Source organism: Pristis pectinata, chromosome 5, assembly GCF_009764475.1.
Source record: "Pristis pectinata isolate sPriPec2 chromosome 5, sPriPec2.1.pri, whole genome shotgun sequence".
Classification (NCBI taxonomy): Eukaryota; Metazoa; Chordata; class Chondrichthyes; order Rhinopristiformes; family Pristidae; genus Pristis; species Pristis pectinata.
The window spans coordinates 44,057,702-44,078,394 of NC_067409.1; the positions used below are offsets into that span (position 1 = coordinate 44,057,702).

The 20,693-nt window shown below is 40.1% G+C and overlaps 1 protein-coding gene across 1 annotated transcript in view; it reads left to right on the forward strand.

Moving 5' to 3' along the window:
- Positions 1-20,693, forward strand: part of ankrd28b (ankyrin repeat domain 28b) — a 122,954-nt gene that overhangs the window by 27,213 nt on the left and 75,048 nt on the right. Inside the window, exons 5-8 of the mRNA XM_052015873.1 lie at positions 3,065-3,135; positions 11,959-12,159; positions 13,037-13,124; positions 20,457-20,599. Of these exons, the coding sequence (XP_051871833.1) occupies positions 3,065-3,135; positions 11,959-12,159; positions 13,037-13,124; positions 20,457-20,599 (503 nt within the window). The remainder of the gene's footprint in view (positions 1-3,064; positions 3,136-11,958; positions 12,160-13,036; positions 13,125-20,456; positions 20,600-20,693) is intronic.

A 20,693-nucleotide genomic window follows, 5' to 3' on the forward strand; every position in this document is an offset into this window, starting at 1 on the left:
TGATTTTAACTTCCCCAGTATTGACTGGGACAACCATAGTGCTAAGGGTTTGGACAGGGTAGGATTTGTTAAGTAGCTCCAGGAAAGTTTTCTCAAGCAATACGTAGATAGCCTTATTAGAGTGTGTTTGTGTGTGTGTGTGTGTGTGGGGGGGGGGGGGGGGGTTGGGTGGGCAGGGGGGGTGCAACACTCAACCTCCTATTGGGAAATGAGGCTGAGCACTTTGTCAGTGGTGGAGCACTTGGCAACGATAATTCTGTTAGTTTTAAAATAGTCATTTGAAAAAGATAGAACTGGTCTACATGTTAAAGACCTAAATTGGGGCAAGGCTAATTTTGATGGCATTAGATAGGAACTTGCAAACATTGATTGGGAGAGGCTGTTAGCAATGAAGGGATGTCTGGCAAGCAGGGGGCATTTAAAGATTGTGAGAATTTAGGGCTAACGTGTTCCTTTTGGAGTGAAGGGTCAGGCTGGCAGAATTAGGGACCCCTGGTTGACTAGCCCTGGAAACTAGGAAATTGAGAGAAGAGAATAGTAATGTGATGAAACATATCCACATTACAGAAGAGGAGGTGTTGGTGGTCTTAAAGCACTTGGAGGTGGCTAAATCCCCAGGGCCAGATCAAATATACTCTAGGGCATTGTGGGAAGCCAGGGAAGAAACAGCTGGGGCCCTGGCAGCGTTATTTGTGTCATTGTTATCCACGGTTAAGGTACCAGAAGACTGCAGGGTGGTTAATGCCTTTATTTAAAAAGGGCTGCAGGGACAAGCCAGCGAATTATAAGCCAGTAAGCCTAACATCAGCGGTGGGAAAGTTACTGTAGGGGATTCTGAGATGGGATTTACCTTCAATTGGAAAGAGAAAGATTAGGGATAGTCAGCATGACCTTGTGCATGGAAAATCATGTCTCCCATATTTGATTGAGTTTTTTTGAAGAGGTGATTAAAAAGATGGATGAGGCCAGAGTGGTAGATGTTGTCTACTTTGACGTTAGCAAGGCCTTTTCATAAAGTCCTGCATGGTTGGCTGGTTCAGAGGATAGATCATATGGGACCTAGTGTGAACTAGCAAATTGGATACAAAATTGGCTTGGTGGTCAGAGTCAGAGGGTGGTAATGAGGATTGCTTTTCAGATTGGAGTCCTGTTACCAGCAGTGTGCCACAGGGATCTGTGCTGCATCCACTGTTGTTCGTCATCTATATTAACAATTTGGATGAGAACGTAGTTGGCATAGTTAGTAAGTTTGCAGATGACATCAAAAATGGTGGTATAGTGGACAGTGAAGTATTACAATTACAACAGGATCTAGATCAACTAGGAAAGTGGATCAAGGAATCCTAGATGGAATTTAACTTGAGCAAGTACAACGTGATTTAGGACTTCCAAGGCAGGACTTGCATAGTAAACGGCAGGGCCCTGGCATTTCCTATGAACGTTGTAGAACAGAGAGACCGAGGGGTACAAGTATATAGTTCCCTGAAAGTGGCATCACAGGTAGACAGGGTGGTGAAGAAGGCATTTGGCATGCTTGCTGTCATCAGTCAGGGCATTGAGTACAGGAGTTGGGACATCATGTTACAACTGTACAAGACATTGGTGAGACAACACTTGGAGTGCTGTGTTTAGTTCTTGTTGACTAGGCATATAGGAAGCATGTCTTTAGCTGGGAGGGGTGCAGAAAGTATTCACAAGGATATTATCAGAACTCAAGGGCCTGAGGTATAAGCAGAGACTGGATAGGCTATGGCTTTTTTCCCTAGAGCGTTGGAGGCTTGGGGGTGACCTTATAGAGATATATAAAATGTTGAGGGGCAAAGGTAAGTTGAATGATCACAGTTTTTCATGGGGTGGGAAAATCTAAAACTAGAGGGCATATATTTAAGGTGAGAGGTGAGAGGTGAAAGATTTAAAGATGACCTCTTGCACACCGAGGGACCTAGGTATATGGAACGAGCTGCCAGAAGAAGTGGTGGAGGTGGGTACAATTAAAATATTTAAAAGACATTTGGACAGGTACATGGATAGGAAATGTTTGAAGGGCTCTGGACCAAATGCAAGCAAATGGGACTAGCTCAGGTAGGCAACTGAGTCACTGTGATGAGATGGGCCGAAAGGTCTGTTTCCATGCTGTATAGCTCTATGATTATGTACTCTTTATTGTGTTTTTTTTTCCAGCTATTTGTCAAAAAAGGGGATGAGATTTGTAACTTTAGATAGCTCTAACAGCAACTGCTCTGGTACCATGCTCAGCCCTGCATCCGGTTGGGGGGGGGGGGGGGGGGGAGGGAGGGAATGTGTTTTTACTTTTTAAAAAGGAGTAGAGAACAAAAAAAAACATCTCGTATTTCAGACTACCAGGTAGTCAAGTGCATCCAGGTAGCTTGCAAAATGCTACCACATTCAAGTTTGTTCAGCCAAAGAGTGCGTTATGCTATTGGTGCTCATCTAAGTGGAGCATAGTACATAATGGCCCTTTTTAAGAGTTAATTCAGTGAGCATTTCAGTTCTCAGGAATGCATCCCAAGTTCTTGGAGCCTCCTCTTCCCATCCTATTAGCTGTGTAATTGTTCACTGCTTTTCATGAAGGGATGTGGCAGGGCTGCAGGACTTTAACCTAATCCATTTTCTATGGGATTGCTTACCTCTAACAGTTACATGTTATTTTTGGTATTTAGTATGCATGAACTCCTGTGTTGTGAATTTGCCAGTTTGACACCATGTTTTTGGTACACTTGGCACTACTCCCATCATGCTCTTTTTCCACACAATGAACCATGATATATCTCCTGGCCTGGTATTACTGGTAAGGTGAGCATTTTGTCAAGCCTCTAGCTTACAGATTTTGGTGGGATATGTTTCTCCTGCTACTCCCCCATTTCATGCCATGGATTTGAACTACTAGGCCTAGATTATTATCCTTATTCTTTTCACTGCATTGTTATTTCATCATGGATTATCTAGACACCTCAACCATAACAAGCTTTGCAGTTATTTGGAATTGCTGGGAAGTTCTGTGCAGACCATTGTTAGTTATTACTTGTATAATTTTGTGTTTTAGGAGCTAGAGTTAATGCCAAAGACAACAAGTGGTTGACTCCTCTACATCGTGCTGTTGCCTCTTGCAGTGAGGTAAGTGCACATGACATGTGTCTTGTGACAGAATTAGAGCTTGTCTTGAAGTGCATGTGTACTTTTTGTAGATTTGATTACTAACATATACCAACTCAACATTTCTCTGCATATTTGCTTGAGTTATAATAACACAAGAAAATAGAAGCAGGAGTAGGCCACTTGGCCCCTCATAACTGCCCTGCCATTCAGTAGGATCATGGCTGATCTATGCTGGCCTCAACTCCTCTTCTATGCCAGTTTCCTATAACCCTTATTTCCTCTATGTTTCAAATATTTATCTATCTGTACCTTAATGATCTGGTTTCCACCACCCTCAGGCAGAGAATTCCAGAGATACACTCTCCTCTGAAAGAAGTTTCCATGCACCTCAGTTTCAAATGACCAGTGCCTTATTTTGTAGTCATGTCCTCTTATTCATGACTCTCCCATGATTAGAAACATCTCAACCTCTGCCCTGTCAAGCCCCCTTAGGATCTTGTATGTTTGAATAAGATCACCTGTCATTCTTTTAAACTCAAAGGAATACAAACCCAAACTGTCTTGCTCCTCTTGATAGGACAGTCCTCTCCACCCAGGAATTAGCCTGGTGAACCTCCTTTGGACTGTCACTAATGCTACTATATCCTTTGTTAGATAAGGGGGCCAAAACTGCGTGCAGAACTCCAGCTGTGGCCTCACCAATGCCCTGTCCAACCATAACAAAACCTTATTCTTAAACTGATTGTAATGAAGGCTAACATGCCATTTTCTTCCTTAACTACTTGTTGGACATGCCTGCTAACTTATTTTGTAATTCATACACTATAACACTTGGATCGCTCTAAAGTTCACTCATTTGCTGCCTCTCTCCACCTTTTGATTCCTCTTACTGCACTCCCCCACATTAAACTCCATTTGCCAGCATTTCACCCAATCACTCAATCCATCTATATCCAGCTGCAGAATCAGTGTCCTCATCACAACCTGCCCTTCCACCTATTTTTGTATCACCAGCAAACTTGGAAACCTTACATTTTGCTCCTCCTAGGTCATTAATGTGAATGATAAACAATTGAAGGGTACAGTCGTCCACTCGTTACATCCCTCCGACCTGAAAAGAACACATTTGTTCCAACTCTGTTTTCTATGTGACAGCCAGCTTTCAATCTATTCCAACCCACTGACTCTACAGCCATTTCTTTTAAAACCCTTGTGTGCAAGCCATTAGATCCTAGTGATTTGACTGCCTTTAACCTGTTAATTCTTTCTAATACTTTATTCCTTTTGGGATTTTTTTTTTCACAAGTTCCTCCCTGTTATTTGAAATTAGCTCATCTGTTACTTTGGGGATACTTACAGTCTCCTTCATGGTAAAAATGGTGCAAACAATTGATATAACATATCTGCCACATCTTTGTTTCCTGTTATTAATTCATCAACAGTAAGTAAACTCTTACTGTTTGTTTTGATATCACATAGAAGTTTTCTCTCAAAATAATTTTTCTCCCTCCTTATGACCTTTTTTAGACTTCTGCTGCTGAATCCTAAAAATTTGCCAGTCCTCTGGCCTATCGGCAGCCATTGCCACTCTGTAAGCCTGTTAATCCTATTTGATTTGGTATTTCATGCTTTGAGTAAAATTTAATTAAGGCTAACTGTAGTTCTCAATTGTGCTTTGCACAGTTGTAAGCATAAATAGTCTTCGAAGAAAAAAAGTCCCACATTAATAGGCCACAGTTTTGTACATTATGCAAATCAGAGTTCATAATCTGTAGTCTGGGCAGCTCTTGTGAGTTAGGTACAAGTTCTTCTACCAATAAATGCATTATTAATGAGAAACTATCAATAGTTATTGCAGCTGAATGATAGCTGTGTCTTGTTTTTAGCTTTGCTTTCATTTCTATGGAATCTCATTTTTTTAAGCATCTAGTCTATTCTTCACATCAGGTTTCCTCAAGATTTTTTTTGAATTGGCAGTCATAAACTGCTTCTGGACCAAATTAAATAATGATTAATTCCCCAACTGAAGCCATTGAAGATATAATAATGTGCATTTGAAATGGTTACATGCATTTGTCATCTTTCCTGGAACTGCATAATTAATACAGGCCAGAAGAGAAGCTGTCTTAAAGGTCAGATGATGTTGCAAAATGGGTTATTAGTTAGGGCTGATTCCTTATGCAGCCCAGTCTGTCGGTCGCTAATAATTGAGACACTAACCATTATTTTCCAAGATTTAATGATGATTTAATGTATTTAGAAATATAAAGTGTCTAAATTTTAAATGTTTTTGTCAGTAAGTCCATTAGTAGAAGCTGTTGATATAATAAAATGGACTGTAGGTAGTGCAAATTACTTAAAAAAAATGAAAGGCAACTTCCATTGTCGAATTATGGAATGGTGCACAAAGGAGGTTGGCAAAATAAACATGTCCCATTTTTGTAGCTTATTCACAAAAGCTTGTCGACCAAATACAAAATTGCAGAAATACAGTAACAATTTTCTGCCTTGCTCTGTATTATTTCAAGATTTATTTTAGTTCTCTGCAGTAAGTGGCAGGGTTGGTTTTCTCGCACTGACTGTTGAGGTGATTGTTGTACCCATGTTGCACTACTACTAGCCAGTGAGGGCAAGTCTTGCATGGGAGAGCCAGAGCTAGCCATGGCTTTGAGGGGAAAGGTCTGTGTTTGCCATCATAAAATCATGTTTACCAACCTCAATTTGCATGCCAGGCACTACAGTAGTACTTATGATTTTGACTTGCTGTTGCCCTAAAAAGCAAAGTGAATTGTCTCTGCTGCATACGATCTGATGTGGTGAATTTGCAGAAGTGGCAAATTGTATGTAATGGAAAAGCAGTAAGCCTGATGCTGTCTTATGACTTATTTTGCAACAAGGAGCTACAGGTAAATGCTATTGCTGGTATTACAAACAATAGACTGGGACACCCTACATCAGAACTTCAAGCTTGCAGTAGTGTGATTATATAACTGACTTGAATCGTATTTCAACAGTTTGTATTGAAAAGGGAGGGAAAGTGATCTGGTTTCCCAAAGTCTCTCTTTCTTTCCCAACCTATCTACCTGCTTTGACCTTGTGAAGTGGGCTTCCTGCCTGATAACCTTCAGACTGAGGGTGGGAATGACTTAAAGCATCCTTGCAGTTAGGTTCTACAGGAAGTTCTACTGCATCACTTCCACATAGAATGTTCCTCAAGGCTAAAGTCTAGGTTAACGTATGTTTTGAAATGAAAATGGAATCACATGTAGACTCAGTGGGCTGAATGGCCTAATTCTGTTCCTATATTGTATGATCTTATATCTTATAGTTACTCTTGTGGAACTAATAGCAGCAAAACTACAGGTATTTGCCATCATGTGAAGAGGAAGTTAGGAGAATTCAAGGTGATTTGGATAGGTTGGGTAAGTGGGCAGATACTTGGCAGATGAAGTTTAATGTGGTTAAGTGTGAGGTTATCCACTTTGGGAGCAGGAACAGGAAGGCGGATTATTATCTGAATGGTGTGGAGTTAGGTAAGGGGAAATACAAAGGGATCTAGGAGTCCTTGTTCATCAGTCACTGAAAGTGAATGACCAAGTGCAGCAGGCAGTGATGAAGGCTAATGGAATGTTGGCCTGTATTACAAGAGGAATTGAGTACAAAAGCAAAGAGATTCTTTTGCATTTGTACAGGGCCCTGGTGAGACCATTCCTGGAGTATTGTGTACAGTTTTGGTCTCCAGGGTTAAGGAAGGATATCCTGGCTATAGAGGATGTGCAGTGTAGGTTTACGAGGTTAATTCCAGGGATGTCGGGACTGTCTTATGCTGAGAGGTTGAAGAGACTGGGATTGTACACACTGGAATTGAGAAGATTGAGAGGGGATCTGATTGAAACATACAGGATTATTAAGGGATTGGACAAGATAGAGACAGGAAATATGTTCCAGATGTTGGGGAAGTCCAGGACCAGGGGGCATGATTTAAGAATAAGGGCTAGGCCATTTAGGACAGAGGTGAGGAAAAACTTCTTGCCCCAGAGGGTTGTGAATTTGTGGAATGCACTGCCTCAGAGGGCAGTGGAGGCCAATTCTCTGGGCACTTTCAAGAAGGAGCTAGATAGGTTTCTTATAGATAGGGGAATCAAGGGATATGGGGACAAGGCAGGAACAGGATATTGATCGTTGAGGATCAGCCATGATCTCAAAATGGTGGTGCAGACTCGAAGGGCCGAATGGTCTACTTCTGTTCCTATTGTCTACTGTCTATCATTATTCAAAGAAAATAAAGGCAATTTTGGGACCTTCGCACATATGAGTTCAAATGCAAAAATCTAGTGGTTACTGTCAGCAAACCCTTTTGAGTCTCTGTGCTCTTCTGCAACATTGGACTCAACTCAGTTTAATTTGCACAGGACTTGGAGCAGGAACTCTCACAAAGATCCTGTGCTAAATCTGAGGAGTTGCAAGAAGTACTTCCATGTTGATTTTAATGGCAGGGAATGACAATGAGAGACATGAAATATCAATAAAACCTTTCCAAAACATATTTTATTTCTCTATATTAGTGTGTTAATTTGGATTTTTGAAAAGAGTTTAGATTTTAAGTATTTGACAGTTTCTGAAAATTATTCAATGCTTGTTAGTAATTTGCTTTGTATGGGATATACACAAACTTCCTTGAATTTTTTTTGTAATTTGTTTTGAAGTGGCGAGCTTAATTTTTCTTCTTTTGAAATAGGAATTTATTGGAAGTGAGTTTTTGTTGGAAAAGAAATATTCATTATCTCCTTTCCCTCACACTGACTTTTTGTTTAACAAGTTTTAATGATATAGATTCCCACTTTTTTTTCTTTCTTAGTCTTTTGAACTGATTTTTCTTATTGTGTATTGCATACTTGTATATATTTATTATATATATTACCAAATTTAAACTAGGTAAGTTGTATGTCTGCAGTATTGCATATTTGAGAACAGAATATGATATGAAATTGAATCCATACAAAGTTGAAAGGAAGACCTTTTTGTTTTAAAAAAAAATGCAGTTGCTATGATCAAAATCAACTATATGTGCAGGTGAACTTTGCTGTTGGGATTTGGAAAACTTAGCCCATGCAAGAACCAGTGTTTAGCAGTGTCTTTGTATGCAGTGATGAAATTTGCAAAGACATCCACAAAAATTAGACTTATATAAAGAGCAGGACTAATGATGTATCTAGAGTGAGAGAGGGAATAAACTCAGTTTCTAAACTGGATCACAGTAATTGTTTAGCCCAGTAGACTCATTTTTATTTTAAAACAGAATCCCTCAGGTTCTCTGTTCTGTTAAGACTTTGACTGGATAATTTATCTTCTGATATGATTGGCCTACTATGTATTTCTCCCTTTGGTATTGCCTTTTTCCTGTGTATTCAAACATATTTGTAAAATCTGTGTATACTTACCTAAACTATATTGGTTCCATTACTTCTCTTTGTTATCTGGACTTGATTTGCAATGTCATCTTGAACTGATTATTCTAGTCCTGTAATGTTATTTTTATTTCAGGCTTCATAGTTTTGCTGTGGGTTGAAATCAAGCATCAAAAAGCAGCCGGCATATATTGTCTTAGCCTCAACTTTCTAATGCAAAGGAACTAAACAAAAATTTGTCCTGTTTAAAAATGTGTGCCCCTTCTCTGGAAGGTTTCAAAATGGAGGGAGGCTTTTCAGGCTATCAAGGCTCTTGCCAGTTCTCTGCAAGGGAAGTCCCACTTCCTAGACCTTTCCTTTCAAGTGAAGGAAAAACAAATCTCTTGATGAATAAAAAATGTTAGTTTTGGTTATCTTTCAAATTTTCTTCTTGTAAGAAAAAGTTGATTGTGCTATAATTTCATTTATTATTAAAGAGTTAATTATTTCACTTGATAAGTCAAGGCTTCTCTTTTACAATTAACAAATAAAAATTGCAGAAAATTTATGTTGTTATTCTTGAACAACAATATCCATGTGCAGCCACCTCAACACAGCAAAAATATCTTGTTGTGTTTCATAGGACTGTTGTCAATTAAATAAAATTAACACATAGGGGCATATTAGGGCAGATGATCAATGTCTTAGTCTTCTTCAGAGGATTTTTTTGGAGAGTCTTAGCAGTTTGAGAGAATGGTCATCAAAGCTGTAGTGACTCAATTCAGGAATGAGTCCAGAATTGCAGGATAGCAGATTTCCTGGAGAGTCGTGAGGCTTAGGAAGGTGATGAAAGTGAAGATGGATGACACTTAGGAATGATTTGAGAAGAATTACAATGTTAAAATTGAGTCATTGTTTAACTGTGAGCCATTGTAGTTCAGTGACCATATACTGTAGGTGGTAGGTGAACAGGACTGTAACTTAGGACATGGTAGCAGAATTTTGGACAATCTCAAATTTATTGAATGTGGATTTAAGAAGACCAGCAGAAGTTCATTTCAATAATTGTGTCTGCAGGTAATAAAGATTTGAATGATATTTCAGCAGGAGATGAGCTGGGGCAAAGTTGGAGTCAGGAAATATCAGGGACGTGGATTTGTGGTCTGAAACTCTACCTGGAATCAAATATGACACTGAGGTTGTCAATGGTTTGGTTCATTTTCAGATGTTTGCTAGGGAGATGGATGGAGTTGGTAGTTAGGCAAGATATTTGTGACAGTGATCAAAGAATCTGGCTTTACTCTTTCCAATATTTAGAGAGTCATAGAGTTGCACAGCACAGAACGGGCCCATAGGCCAACCACATGCATGCCAACCTTTTTGCCCACCAATACGAATTCCATTTGCCTGAATTAGGTCCATATCCTTCCATGCCTTATCTATTCAGGTGTCTAAATGCATTTTAAACATAATGGTTACGTCTGGCTCCATCACCTCCTCTGTCAGCAAGTTCCAGATGTCAATCATTCTGTGTATATGTTAAAAAAAATCTTTCCTCTCGGATCCTCTTTAAAACTCCTCCCTCTTACTTTAAACCTGTTCGCTCTTGTTTTTGACATCCTTACCATGGGAAAGAAATTCTGACTATCTACTCTATCTGTGCTTGTCATAATTTTATATGCCTGCATCAGGTCACCCCTCAGCCACCTTCGCTCCAGGGAAAGCAAGCCCAGTCAATCCAATCTCTCCTCATAACTAAAGTCCTCCATTCTAGGCAACATTCTGGTGAATTTCCTCTGCACTCTCTCCAATGCAATCACTTCCTTCCTATACTATGATGACCAGAACTGCACACAATACTGAGTGCTGCTTAACCAGTGTTTCGTAAAATTGCAGCATGTCATCACAACTCTTGTATGCTATGATCCAACCTATGAAGTCAAGCATGCCATAATGCCACCTTCACCCCCCCCCCCCCCCCCCCCCCCCCCCCATCTACCTGTATTGCCACTTTCAGGGAACTATGGATTCGAATCCCAAAATGTCTCTATTCATCAACATTCCTTAGTACCCTACCATTTACTATAAATGTCCTACCCTTATTTGACTTCCCAAAATGCATCACCTCACAGTTGTTGGGATTAAGTTCCATCTGCCAACACTCCACCCAACTTTCCATCTGATCTGTATTCTGCTGTAGCCTTAGACAACCTTCCTCACTATCCACAACACCACCAATTTTCGTGTCATCTGCAAACTTACTAATCATGCCCCTATTTGAACGTTGAATGACAATTTAGAGAGGCAGGTGACATTAAGAGAGTTAATAGTATAGACGCAGAAAAGAAGTCATTACCAATTATTCTGTGGTTGTGACTAAGTAGATCAAAATGGATCCATGCTAGTCCATCTGTAAGTATGCAGAAATACATTTATCAACATTATGTGTGAAAAATAAATTTTATACTTTGTTTCATTTAGTATGGGATATATTTAAGCTAATGACCCATCAGCTACTGTTTGTGGGGAAACTGTTTCCTTGCTGTCTGATCTAGTTGGAATATTAATTTTGAAACTCTGATTCCAGGCTGGTTAAGACAGCTAGGATGTCTTTTTCTGCAAAAAAGTGTTGGATCGAGTCATAGAGTTGTACATCAGGGAAACAGACCCTTCAGCCCAACTTATCCATGCCGACCAGCATGTCTTCCTGAGCTAGTCCCATTTGCCTGCATTTGGCCCATATTTCTCTAAATTATTCCTATCCATGAATCTGTCCAAATGTCTTTTAAATGGTCTGATTGTACACGCTTCTGCCACTTTCTCTGGCAGCTCGTTCCATATACCCACCACCCTGCTATATACAAAATACTTGCTCCTCAGATCCCCTTTAAATTTTTTGCCTCTCACCCTCAGCCTATGCCCTTTAGTACTAGATTCCCCTTTTCTGAGGAAAAAACTGTGACTATCCACTTTATCCATGCCCCCTCATGATTTTATAAACTTCTATGAGGTCACCCCTCGGCCTCCTAAGCTCCAGGGAAAACAGTCCCAGCCTCTCCAGTCTCTCTTCATGACTCAAGCCCTCCAGTCCCGGCACCATCCTTGTGAATCTTTTCTGTACCCTCTCTTGTGTAATCACATTCATCCTACAGAAAAGCGACCAGAACAGCACATGCTGTTCCAGGTGTGGTCCCACCAATGCCCTATACAACTGTAACATGACACCCTAACTCTTGTACTCAGTGCCCCATCTGATGAAGTTAAGCATGCCATACGCTTTCACAATTTTGTCTGCCTGTGTCGCCACTTTGACGACTGAGGAGAATAGCCCTATGAGCATTGAAATACGTTCAAGTAAGTTCCTAAAATTCAGTCCAGTTGGCCAGTGCATTTTCTGTTGGTTCTTTTAACTTATGATGCATTGTAATCTATTTAACCATTTAATTCAATGTAGGATGCAGTTCAGGTGCTTTTGAAGCATTCTGCTGATGTGAATGCTCGTGACAAAAACTGGCAGACTCCATTACATATTGCTGCTGCAAACAAGGCTGTGAAGTGCGCAGAAGCTCTGGTTCCTCTTTTAAGTAATGTAAATGTCTCTGACCGAGCTGGGAGAACTGCTTTACACCATGCTGCCTTCAGTGGACATGTAGAGGTATTGTATAACACTATCTTAAAATAATCTAACATTGAATAATTTGGGTTACAAAAGTACTAAAAAGTACTTTCTCTGTATGACTTGCAGAGTGAACTGTTATGAAATTTTGCTTTTTTTTTATACATTTTAATATGATGTATGACTTGCATGCAAATGTATGTTTCCATTTGACCAGGTAAAGTATATTTTTGGGATTATCATGTTCATGCAATGGCCATAATGAAATGGTATGAAATGTTCAAACTGCTTAGGTGAGAGATAAGCTGAAGGAATAAATGTTTATAAAGATAAACATCAATTCTATGCACTGGTTCTGCAGGCATAGCAGCAGTCTTCAGATATAATTTTAAAACTATTAATAGTTTTAGGAAATTTTATAAAGATGTACTTAAAGTGTGGAAATTTTTCATTTAAATTTATGCATTAGCAATTTTTGTATTCCCAAATCTTGAATCTACAACCAGCATATGACTATTATGATCTTAGTGCCAGGCTCCAAAATGTACAGCTGATGTATGTTACATAATGATACCATCTGCCTTAAGAAATTAATTCCTTCCTGCCCCTCTTGTTTTAGTAACTTTTTTGCAACTCCTAATTTCTCCACAAAACTAAATTTATCACCACGATGAATTGAACAGTATGTCTTAACATTGAAGAAACTTCTTTAATTAGTAAGTTGCATACAACCTTTCAGGTCTAATTTGATTTTGGTGGCTTTGTGCACCGCCATAATTGTTTTTCCTAACTTGTGACTATCATAACTTTTTTGGAAGGAGTAACAGGATCCTTATTTGCAAAAGACATATTTAAACTTGAAAAATATGTACAATGTAAACCTAAACTGAATTTAACAAAAACAATTGTTTTCCAGATGGTTAGCTTGCTTCTATCTAGAGGTGCCAACATCAATGCCTTTGATAAGAAGGACCGACGTGCTATTCACTGGGCTGCCTACATGGGTATGTTGTTACAATGATCTTCATGTCCTATCCGTTAAATTTTGACAAGTGGTCACTGTTGCTTTTGAATTCTTAAAGTAGATTATTTCCTACAGAAAATTAGTGCTGTGGATTTAATTTTATGAGAGTGGGGAGGGGTTTGAAAATATGCAATCAGGCATATAGTGGAATAGTGTGCTTGAAAGGTGGGCCCACTTTTGGTAGGAGTGTGTGCTTCAGCTTCCATAAAGCAAGAGGGAAACCAGCTGAGCTGGCAGTCAAGTTGGCACTTTTACAGAATACGATCTATATGAAATGCAGTTTGGGGAGTCCAAATTGTGTGTTAAGCTTTCATTTTATTCAGAATCAGGTTTATTATCACTGACTTGTATGTAGTGAAATTTGTTATTTTGCAGCAGCAGTACAGTGCAAAGACATAAAATTACTATAAATTACAAAATAAATAAATAGTGCAACAGGAAAAGGAATAACAAAGTAGTGTTCATGGACAGAAATCTGATGGCAGAAGGGAAGAAGCTGTTCTTAAATCATTAAATGTGGTTCTTCAGACTCCTGTACCTCCCTCCTCGATGGTAGTAACGAGAAGAGGCCATGTCCCAGATGGTGAGGGTCTTTAATGATGGATGCCACCTTCTTGAGGCACTGCCTCTTGAAGATGTCCTCAATGGTGGAGAGAGTTGTGCCCATGATAGGGCTGGCTGAGGCTACAGCCCTCTGCAGCCTCTTGCGATCCTGTGTATTGGAGCCTCCATACAGGCTGTGATGCAACCAGTCAGAATGCTCTCCACCTGACATCTATAGAAATTTGCAAGAATCTTTGGTGACATTCCAAATCTCCTCAAACTTCTAACAAAGTAGAGCAGCTGGGGTGCTGCCTTTGTGATTGCATCAATGTGTTGGGCCCAGGATAGATCCTTCGAGATGTTGATGCCAGGAACTTGAAGCTGCTCATCCTTTCCACTGCTGACCCCTCAATGGGTGTATTCTCCCGACTTCCCCTTCCTGAAGTCCACAATCAATTCCTTGGTCTTGTTGACGTTGAGTGTGAGGTTGTTGTTGCGACATCACTCAACCAGCAAATCTGTCTCATTCCTGTTTGTCTCCTCGTCGCCATCTGAGATTCTACCAATAACAGTAGTGTCATAGTGTTTGAGCTGGTCTTTGCCACATAGTCATGAGTGTAGAGAGATTAGAGCAGAGGGCTAAGCATGCATCCTTGAGGTGCACCTGTGTTGATTGTCAGTAAGGAGGAGATGTTGTTACTGATCCACACTGACTGTGGTCTCGTGATAAGGAAGTCGAGGATCTGGGTACAGAGGCCCAGGTTTTTAAGCTTGTTGATTAATAGTAAGGGATGATGAATGCCGAGCTGTAATTGATAAATAGCAGCCTGATGTATGTTTTGCTGTTGTCTTGGTGCTCCATAGCAGAGTAGAGAGCTAGTGAGATTGCGTCAGCTGTAGACCTTTTGTGGCGGTAGGCAAATTGCAGCGGGTCCAGGTCCTTAGGCAGGAATTAATTCTAGCCATGACCAGCCTCCTCAAAGCACTTCATCACAGATGTGAGTGCTACCGTGCGATAGTCTTGAGGCAGCTCACGCTGCTTTTCTTGGGCACCAGTATGCTTGCTGCCCTTTTGAAGAGCAAAAGGGAACCTCAAACTACAGCAGTGAGAGGTTGAAGATGTCCTTGAACACTCCAGCCAGTTAGTCAGCACAGGTCTTCAGTACCCGGCCAGGTACACTGTCGGGGCCTAACGCTTTTCAAGGGTTCACCCTCTTGAAGGAGGTTCTCACATCAGCCTCTGAGACAGAATCACAGGGTCGCCAGATGCTGTGGGGATTCGCACAGGTCTAGTGTTATTCTCCCTTTCAAAGCATGCATAAAAGGCATTAAGCTCATTGGGGAGTGAAACATCACTGCCATTTGTGCTGTTAGGTTTCACATTAAAGTTGCACATTGTGTAGAAAAATGGTTTCACTGTTATAACGTTGTTGTTCTTTTATGTGGTTTTAAATGTAATTACATAAAACTTACTGTATGGAAGCAGCCAATTCTGCAAGCTGGTCCATGCTGCGTTTTATCTTCCTCATAAATTGTCTGCCAGCCCCCTTTGCCATCCTGTTTCATATTGCTCTTTCAAAGCATTCTCTCTTCCCTCATGGATGTGTCTGGTTCTCCCAAAGTGCATCTGTGCTATTTATCTTAACAATTCCTATGATAAAGAGTTCCAGATGCTAACCACTTCAGGGTAAAGAGCTTTCTGCAGAATCCCTTATTAGATTTATTGGTGACAATCAAGTATTTATTGTCTCTAGTTCTAGATTTGCTCAAATGGAAGTTTCTTCTGTTTACCCCTTTCAATCTCCTTCACGTGGATGTATGAATGAGAAACAGGAGTAGGTCACTTGGTCCTACTCTGCTGCTTAATGAGATTGTGGCTGACTTGATTGTGACTTCATCTTTGTATTTCCATTTTCACCCCTTCATTTATCAAAAGTCTCTCTGTCTCTGCCTTAAGCACAGTCAAATACTCTGCTTGCACTGCACTTTAAGGGAGAGAACTCCAAGGCTTGTGACCTTCTGAGAACAGACATTTTGCCTTATCTCTGTCTTAAGTAGTTAATCCCTTATTTTTAAAGGCATCCTCTAGTTTTAGATTCCCTCACAAGAGGAATCATTCTCTCCACATCCATCCTGCCAAGAACTGTGAGGATCATATTCCCTCAAGTTTCAATCAAGTTCCCTCTCTCTCTCAAGCTCCTAGTCTGTCCAACCTTCACAAGATCTCAAGACAGGGGAGCAGAAGTAGGCCATTCAGCCCATTGAGTTTGCTAAAAAGAAATGAGAAATTGTGGGGGGGGGGGGGGGGGGAGGCAAAAACAAAAAGAAACTATTGAACCCCAATTTCCGGCCTTATCCCCATATCCCTTGATACCCCGACTAATTAGATATCTATTTATTTATCTATCTCTTCCTTAAACGCCTCCAATGATCTGGCCTCCACTGCTGTACGTGGCAAGGAATTCCACAAATTCACCACCCTCTGGCTAAAGAAATTTCTCCTCATCTCTGTTTAAACCTGTACCCTCTAATTCTAAGATTGTGCCTTCTGGTCCTGGACTCACCCTCCAAGGGAAACAGCTTGGCCACATCTACTCTGTCCAGTCCTTTCAACATTTTAAATGTTTCTATGAGGTCCCGTCTTTATTCTTCTGTACTCCAATGAGTACAGTCCAAGAGCCGACAAACACTCATTCCCTTTCATTCCGGGAATCATCCTCGTAAATCTCCTCTGAACCCTCTCCAACATCAGCACATCCTTCCCAAAATATGGGGCCCAAAACTGTGCACAGTATTCCAAATGAGGCCTCACTAGTGCCCCGTAGAGCCTTATCAACACTTCCTTACTTTTATACACTATACCTCTCGAAATGAATGCCGAGCATTCGCTTTCTTTACCACCAGTCTGACCTGGTGGTTAACCTTTAAGGTATCCTGCACGAGTACCCCCAACTCCCTTTGTACTTCTGTACTTTGAATTTTCTCTCCTTCTAGATAATAATCTGCCCATTTATTTCTGTTTCCAAAGTGTACAACGGCATATTTCTCAACATTGAATCTCATCTGCCATTTCCTTGCCCATTCTCCTAAACTATCTAGGTTTCTCTGCAACCTTTCCTGTCTCCTCAATGCTCCCTACTCCTCCACCTATCTTGGTGTCATCTGCAAACTTAGCCACAAAACTATTTACTCCATCATCCAAATTGTTAATGTACAGAGTAAAATGAAGCGGCCCCAACACCGACCCCTGCGGAACACTACTAGTAACCGGTAGCCAACCAGAACAAGATCCTTTTATTCCCACCCTTTGCTTCCTGCCAACCAGCCAATGCTCCACCCGTTCTGTTATCCTACCTGTAATTCCATGATCTCTCATCTTATTAATCAGTCTCTTATGCGGCACCTTGTCGAAGGCCTTTTGAAAGTCTAAATACACAACATCTACTGCCTCTCCCTTATCCACCCTACCTGTGATTTCTTCAAAAAACTCCAATAGGTTGGTCAGGCAGGATCTTCCCTTCACAAAACCATGCTGGCTTGGTCCTATCTTGCCTTGCACCTCCAGGTATTCTATAACTTCATCCTTAAGGATCGATTCCATTAACTTTCCCACCACCGTCATCAGACTAATAGGTCTGTAATTTCCTTTATGCTGCCTCCCACCTTTCCCCATAAGACAACTCACCTATTCCAGCTATTAGTTCTAAAAACCTTCTCTGAGCTTTTTCCAATGTGTTTCCTTATGGAAAGGGAACAATACTGTACACGGTACTGTGTTTTCACCAATATCTCGTACAACTGAAACACAAACTTTTATGTTGCATTCTCCTAGCAATAAGTGAGAACATTCTGGTAGCTTTCCTAATTGCTTGCTGGATCAACATACCATCCTTCTGGAAATCTTGCACTAGGATACCCAGATCTCTCTGCTCCTTAGGGCTCTGCAATATCTAACCTTTTAAATAATATTTTGTTGGCTAAAATGGACAATTTCACAATATACTTCATTTGCATGGTCTTTGCCCATTCAATTAACCTGTCCTTAATCCATTTTAGCATTATTATGTTCTCTTCACTACCTTTACTATATTTGTGCTATCAACAAATTTAGTAACCATTGAACTGGTATTTGAGAAGAGTCATCGACCTGAAGTCTTAACTCTGATTCTCTTTCCACAGATGCTGCCTGACCTGCTGAAGTCTTTCCAGCATTTTTTTTTATTTCAGATTTTCAGTAACTGAGGTTTTTTAATTTTCATTGGAGCTTCCTGCATTCCATCTCCTATCCTTTTTGAAAATGGGGTTATATTTGCTATGTTCCAGTTTAATGGAACCTTCCCTGAAGCTAGAAGAGTTTGGAAAACTAAAACCAATGTCTCTCCTATCTCACTAAACACTTTTAAGACTCTAAGATGAAGTCTACAAGCACTCAGAGACTTGTCAGACACAGGTGCAACCATTTATTCAGTAATATTTTCCCTGTTTGTTGAAAATTTTCTGCGTTCCTCCTCCAGAAATTGAAAATTTCTGAAATGTTGTGTCCAGGACTGATGCAGGGTTTTGACCCGAAACGTCGACAGTTCCTTTCCTTCCACAGGTGCTGCTCAACCCGCTGAGTTCTTCCAGCAGATTGTTTGTTGCCACTACATCTTAACTGACTGGTCTCTTAACCTAATTTGTCAGTTCACTTTAGTTAGTTTGTTTCTCATGTTGGCGTAGTTACCTTTGTTTATGTTTAAAATATTAGTCTTGTATCCATTCTATCTCACAAACTGAATATAATTATTTTATGATTGCAGCTATCTATGGGCATCTTCACTTTGAAGTCATTTTTAATCCAGTATGCACAATACCAGATCTAGTACAGCCTGATCTCTGGTTGTCTCTAGAATGTGCTGTTTGAAGTAACTATTTATTAAAAGTACCACGAACTTCTCATTTAGCCTTCCATTGCCCTTCTGATTTTTATGGTCCATAAAATCCCCCATGATTATCACCATGCTTTTGTGATTCCTTTTTATATTCTCCTACAATATGAATGCTTTTAAGATCATAAAAGATGACCATTAGGTCAATAAACACAGATTCTGTCTGGTAGTGGAGCAGTTCTCCCTCTTTATGAACCGCATCCCACCTCTGTTTAACTGCATACAATATGCACACAATATATCAAAATGATGGTGTACCCCCTCAGACAAAAAGCCTTTTGATTGGATGTATCTGGTGTTCGTTGGTGTATCATACCAACTGTACAATGAGGAGTTCAAAATGGCAGTTTTTCCAAAGAGGCAGCTTACCATCCATTTATCCTGCCCAGTTTCCACCACCCACCCCCCCCCCCCCCCCCCCCCCCCAATCCTTCGTTATCCTCTTCTTTGTTAACTTTGCGACATTCTCCTTCACGTCTTTTGTATTTTTCTGCCCTTCCGACCATTTCATACCCTGCATGCCATTTGATATTGGTGTAATTAAAGACGTTCACATCAGTAGCATCACAGATGTTTCAAGTAAGATGGGTTTTAAAATTGAAATGGATGTCAAAATGGTATATCTGATGATTGAGAACTTTAGTTTTCCTGAGACATGAGGGATGGCAAATTGTTAGTTGTCATTGGCAGTTTTGTAGGAAAGTTCAAATTCAGGAATGTACGTGGGTTCAAAGGCATGGTGCTACAGCATGGGTTACATGCTGAGACCAAGTTGCAAGCAGGATTGCCCAAGCACATGATTTAATTGTCAGACAAAATTAACTCTGGAGAAGAGTATGAGATATGGAGTTCCTGAAAGGCTGAAAAGGAATATAAGAAATTCTATACATCACTGAATCTATACTTTTACTTGTTCTGTCTGTCACAACATTGCTATGAGCCCATACAAATGTCGTAGGCCATTATAATGTACATTCACAGGCCAGCATCTTGCACAAATGTGGAGTTCTGAACGTATTGGCACCTCTTTGTTATTTTCTGACTGTACTACAGTGTTAGACACCACATGAAGTCCAGTGGTGGAGCATCCACTTGTGGCCATTCAGCAGCTGGAGAATCTGCCTGCTAAGACTACCCCAGTGGAGACCTGGCATTGGAATAGTGACTCTATGCTTTTAAATGGAGCATCCTAACTGGGAAGGAGCATGTTAAGTGTTAGGTTAATTTGTTAAATATTCTTAATTGTTTTAGTTATTTGCCAGTGCTTAAAATGGAAGGATTTTTTATTTAATTGCTTCATTGATTTTTTAAAAATTCATTTTAAATGAAAAGTTCATTATTTTTGACAGGTTTGCCAGCCAACTAAGTTTGGAGTCATGGCTTAGTGAGTCATTAGTTTTTTTTTGTCCTCCTTTCCCTGTCCCGTCTCTCCCCAATCTACCTCCTCCAAAACACAATAGCATTATGTTATGCAAGGTCCTGCCTCTCTCAATTGAGGATTGTGGCAGTTCAGTAATCCAAGATTTCGATGGTAACACTTGTATCCCCATCTCCCTTCTACCATTTCCTGTTTCTTTTTGAATGGTCAACCAAGCCAAAATATGGTATTAGTACAACAATTTGTTCTTGTGTATAATAAATCCTCTAGAAGCAATATAGTTACTGAGGCTGAGTACAACCCTTTTCAAAATGTATTTTCCTGTTGATATTAGCTCCAGTGAAATTCCATTGCAAAATAGCTATTAGGATGCATTCTATAGTTTTAATAAATCAATTACATTAGAATGTATTGAGTCAATGTATTTTGTATTGTCAGTGACTGCATGTCATTCTTTTCATAGGTCACATTGAAGTGATTAAATTGTTGGTAGCACATGGAGCTGAAGTAACATGCAAGGATAAGAAAGCTTATACTCCACTTCATGCTGCAGCTTCCAGTGGAATGCTCAGTGTAGTCAAGTATCTGCTGGACCTTGGAGTTGATGTAAGTCAATAAATTTCAGTCCATTTTGTTAAATGTGAGAATAATTCAGCCACAGTTTACTTTTCTATGTAGCTTACTTATAGGTAAGAATTTG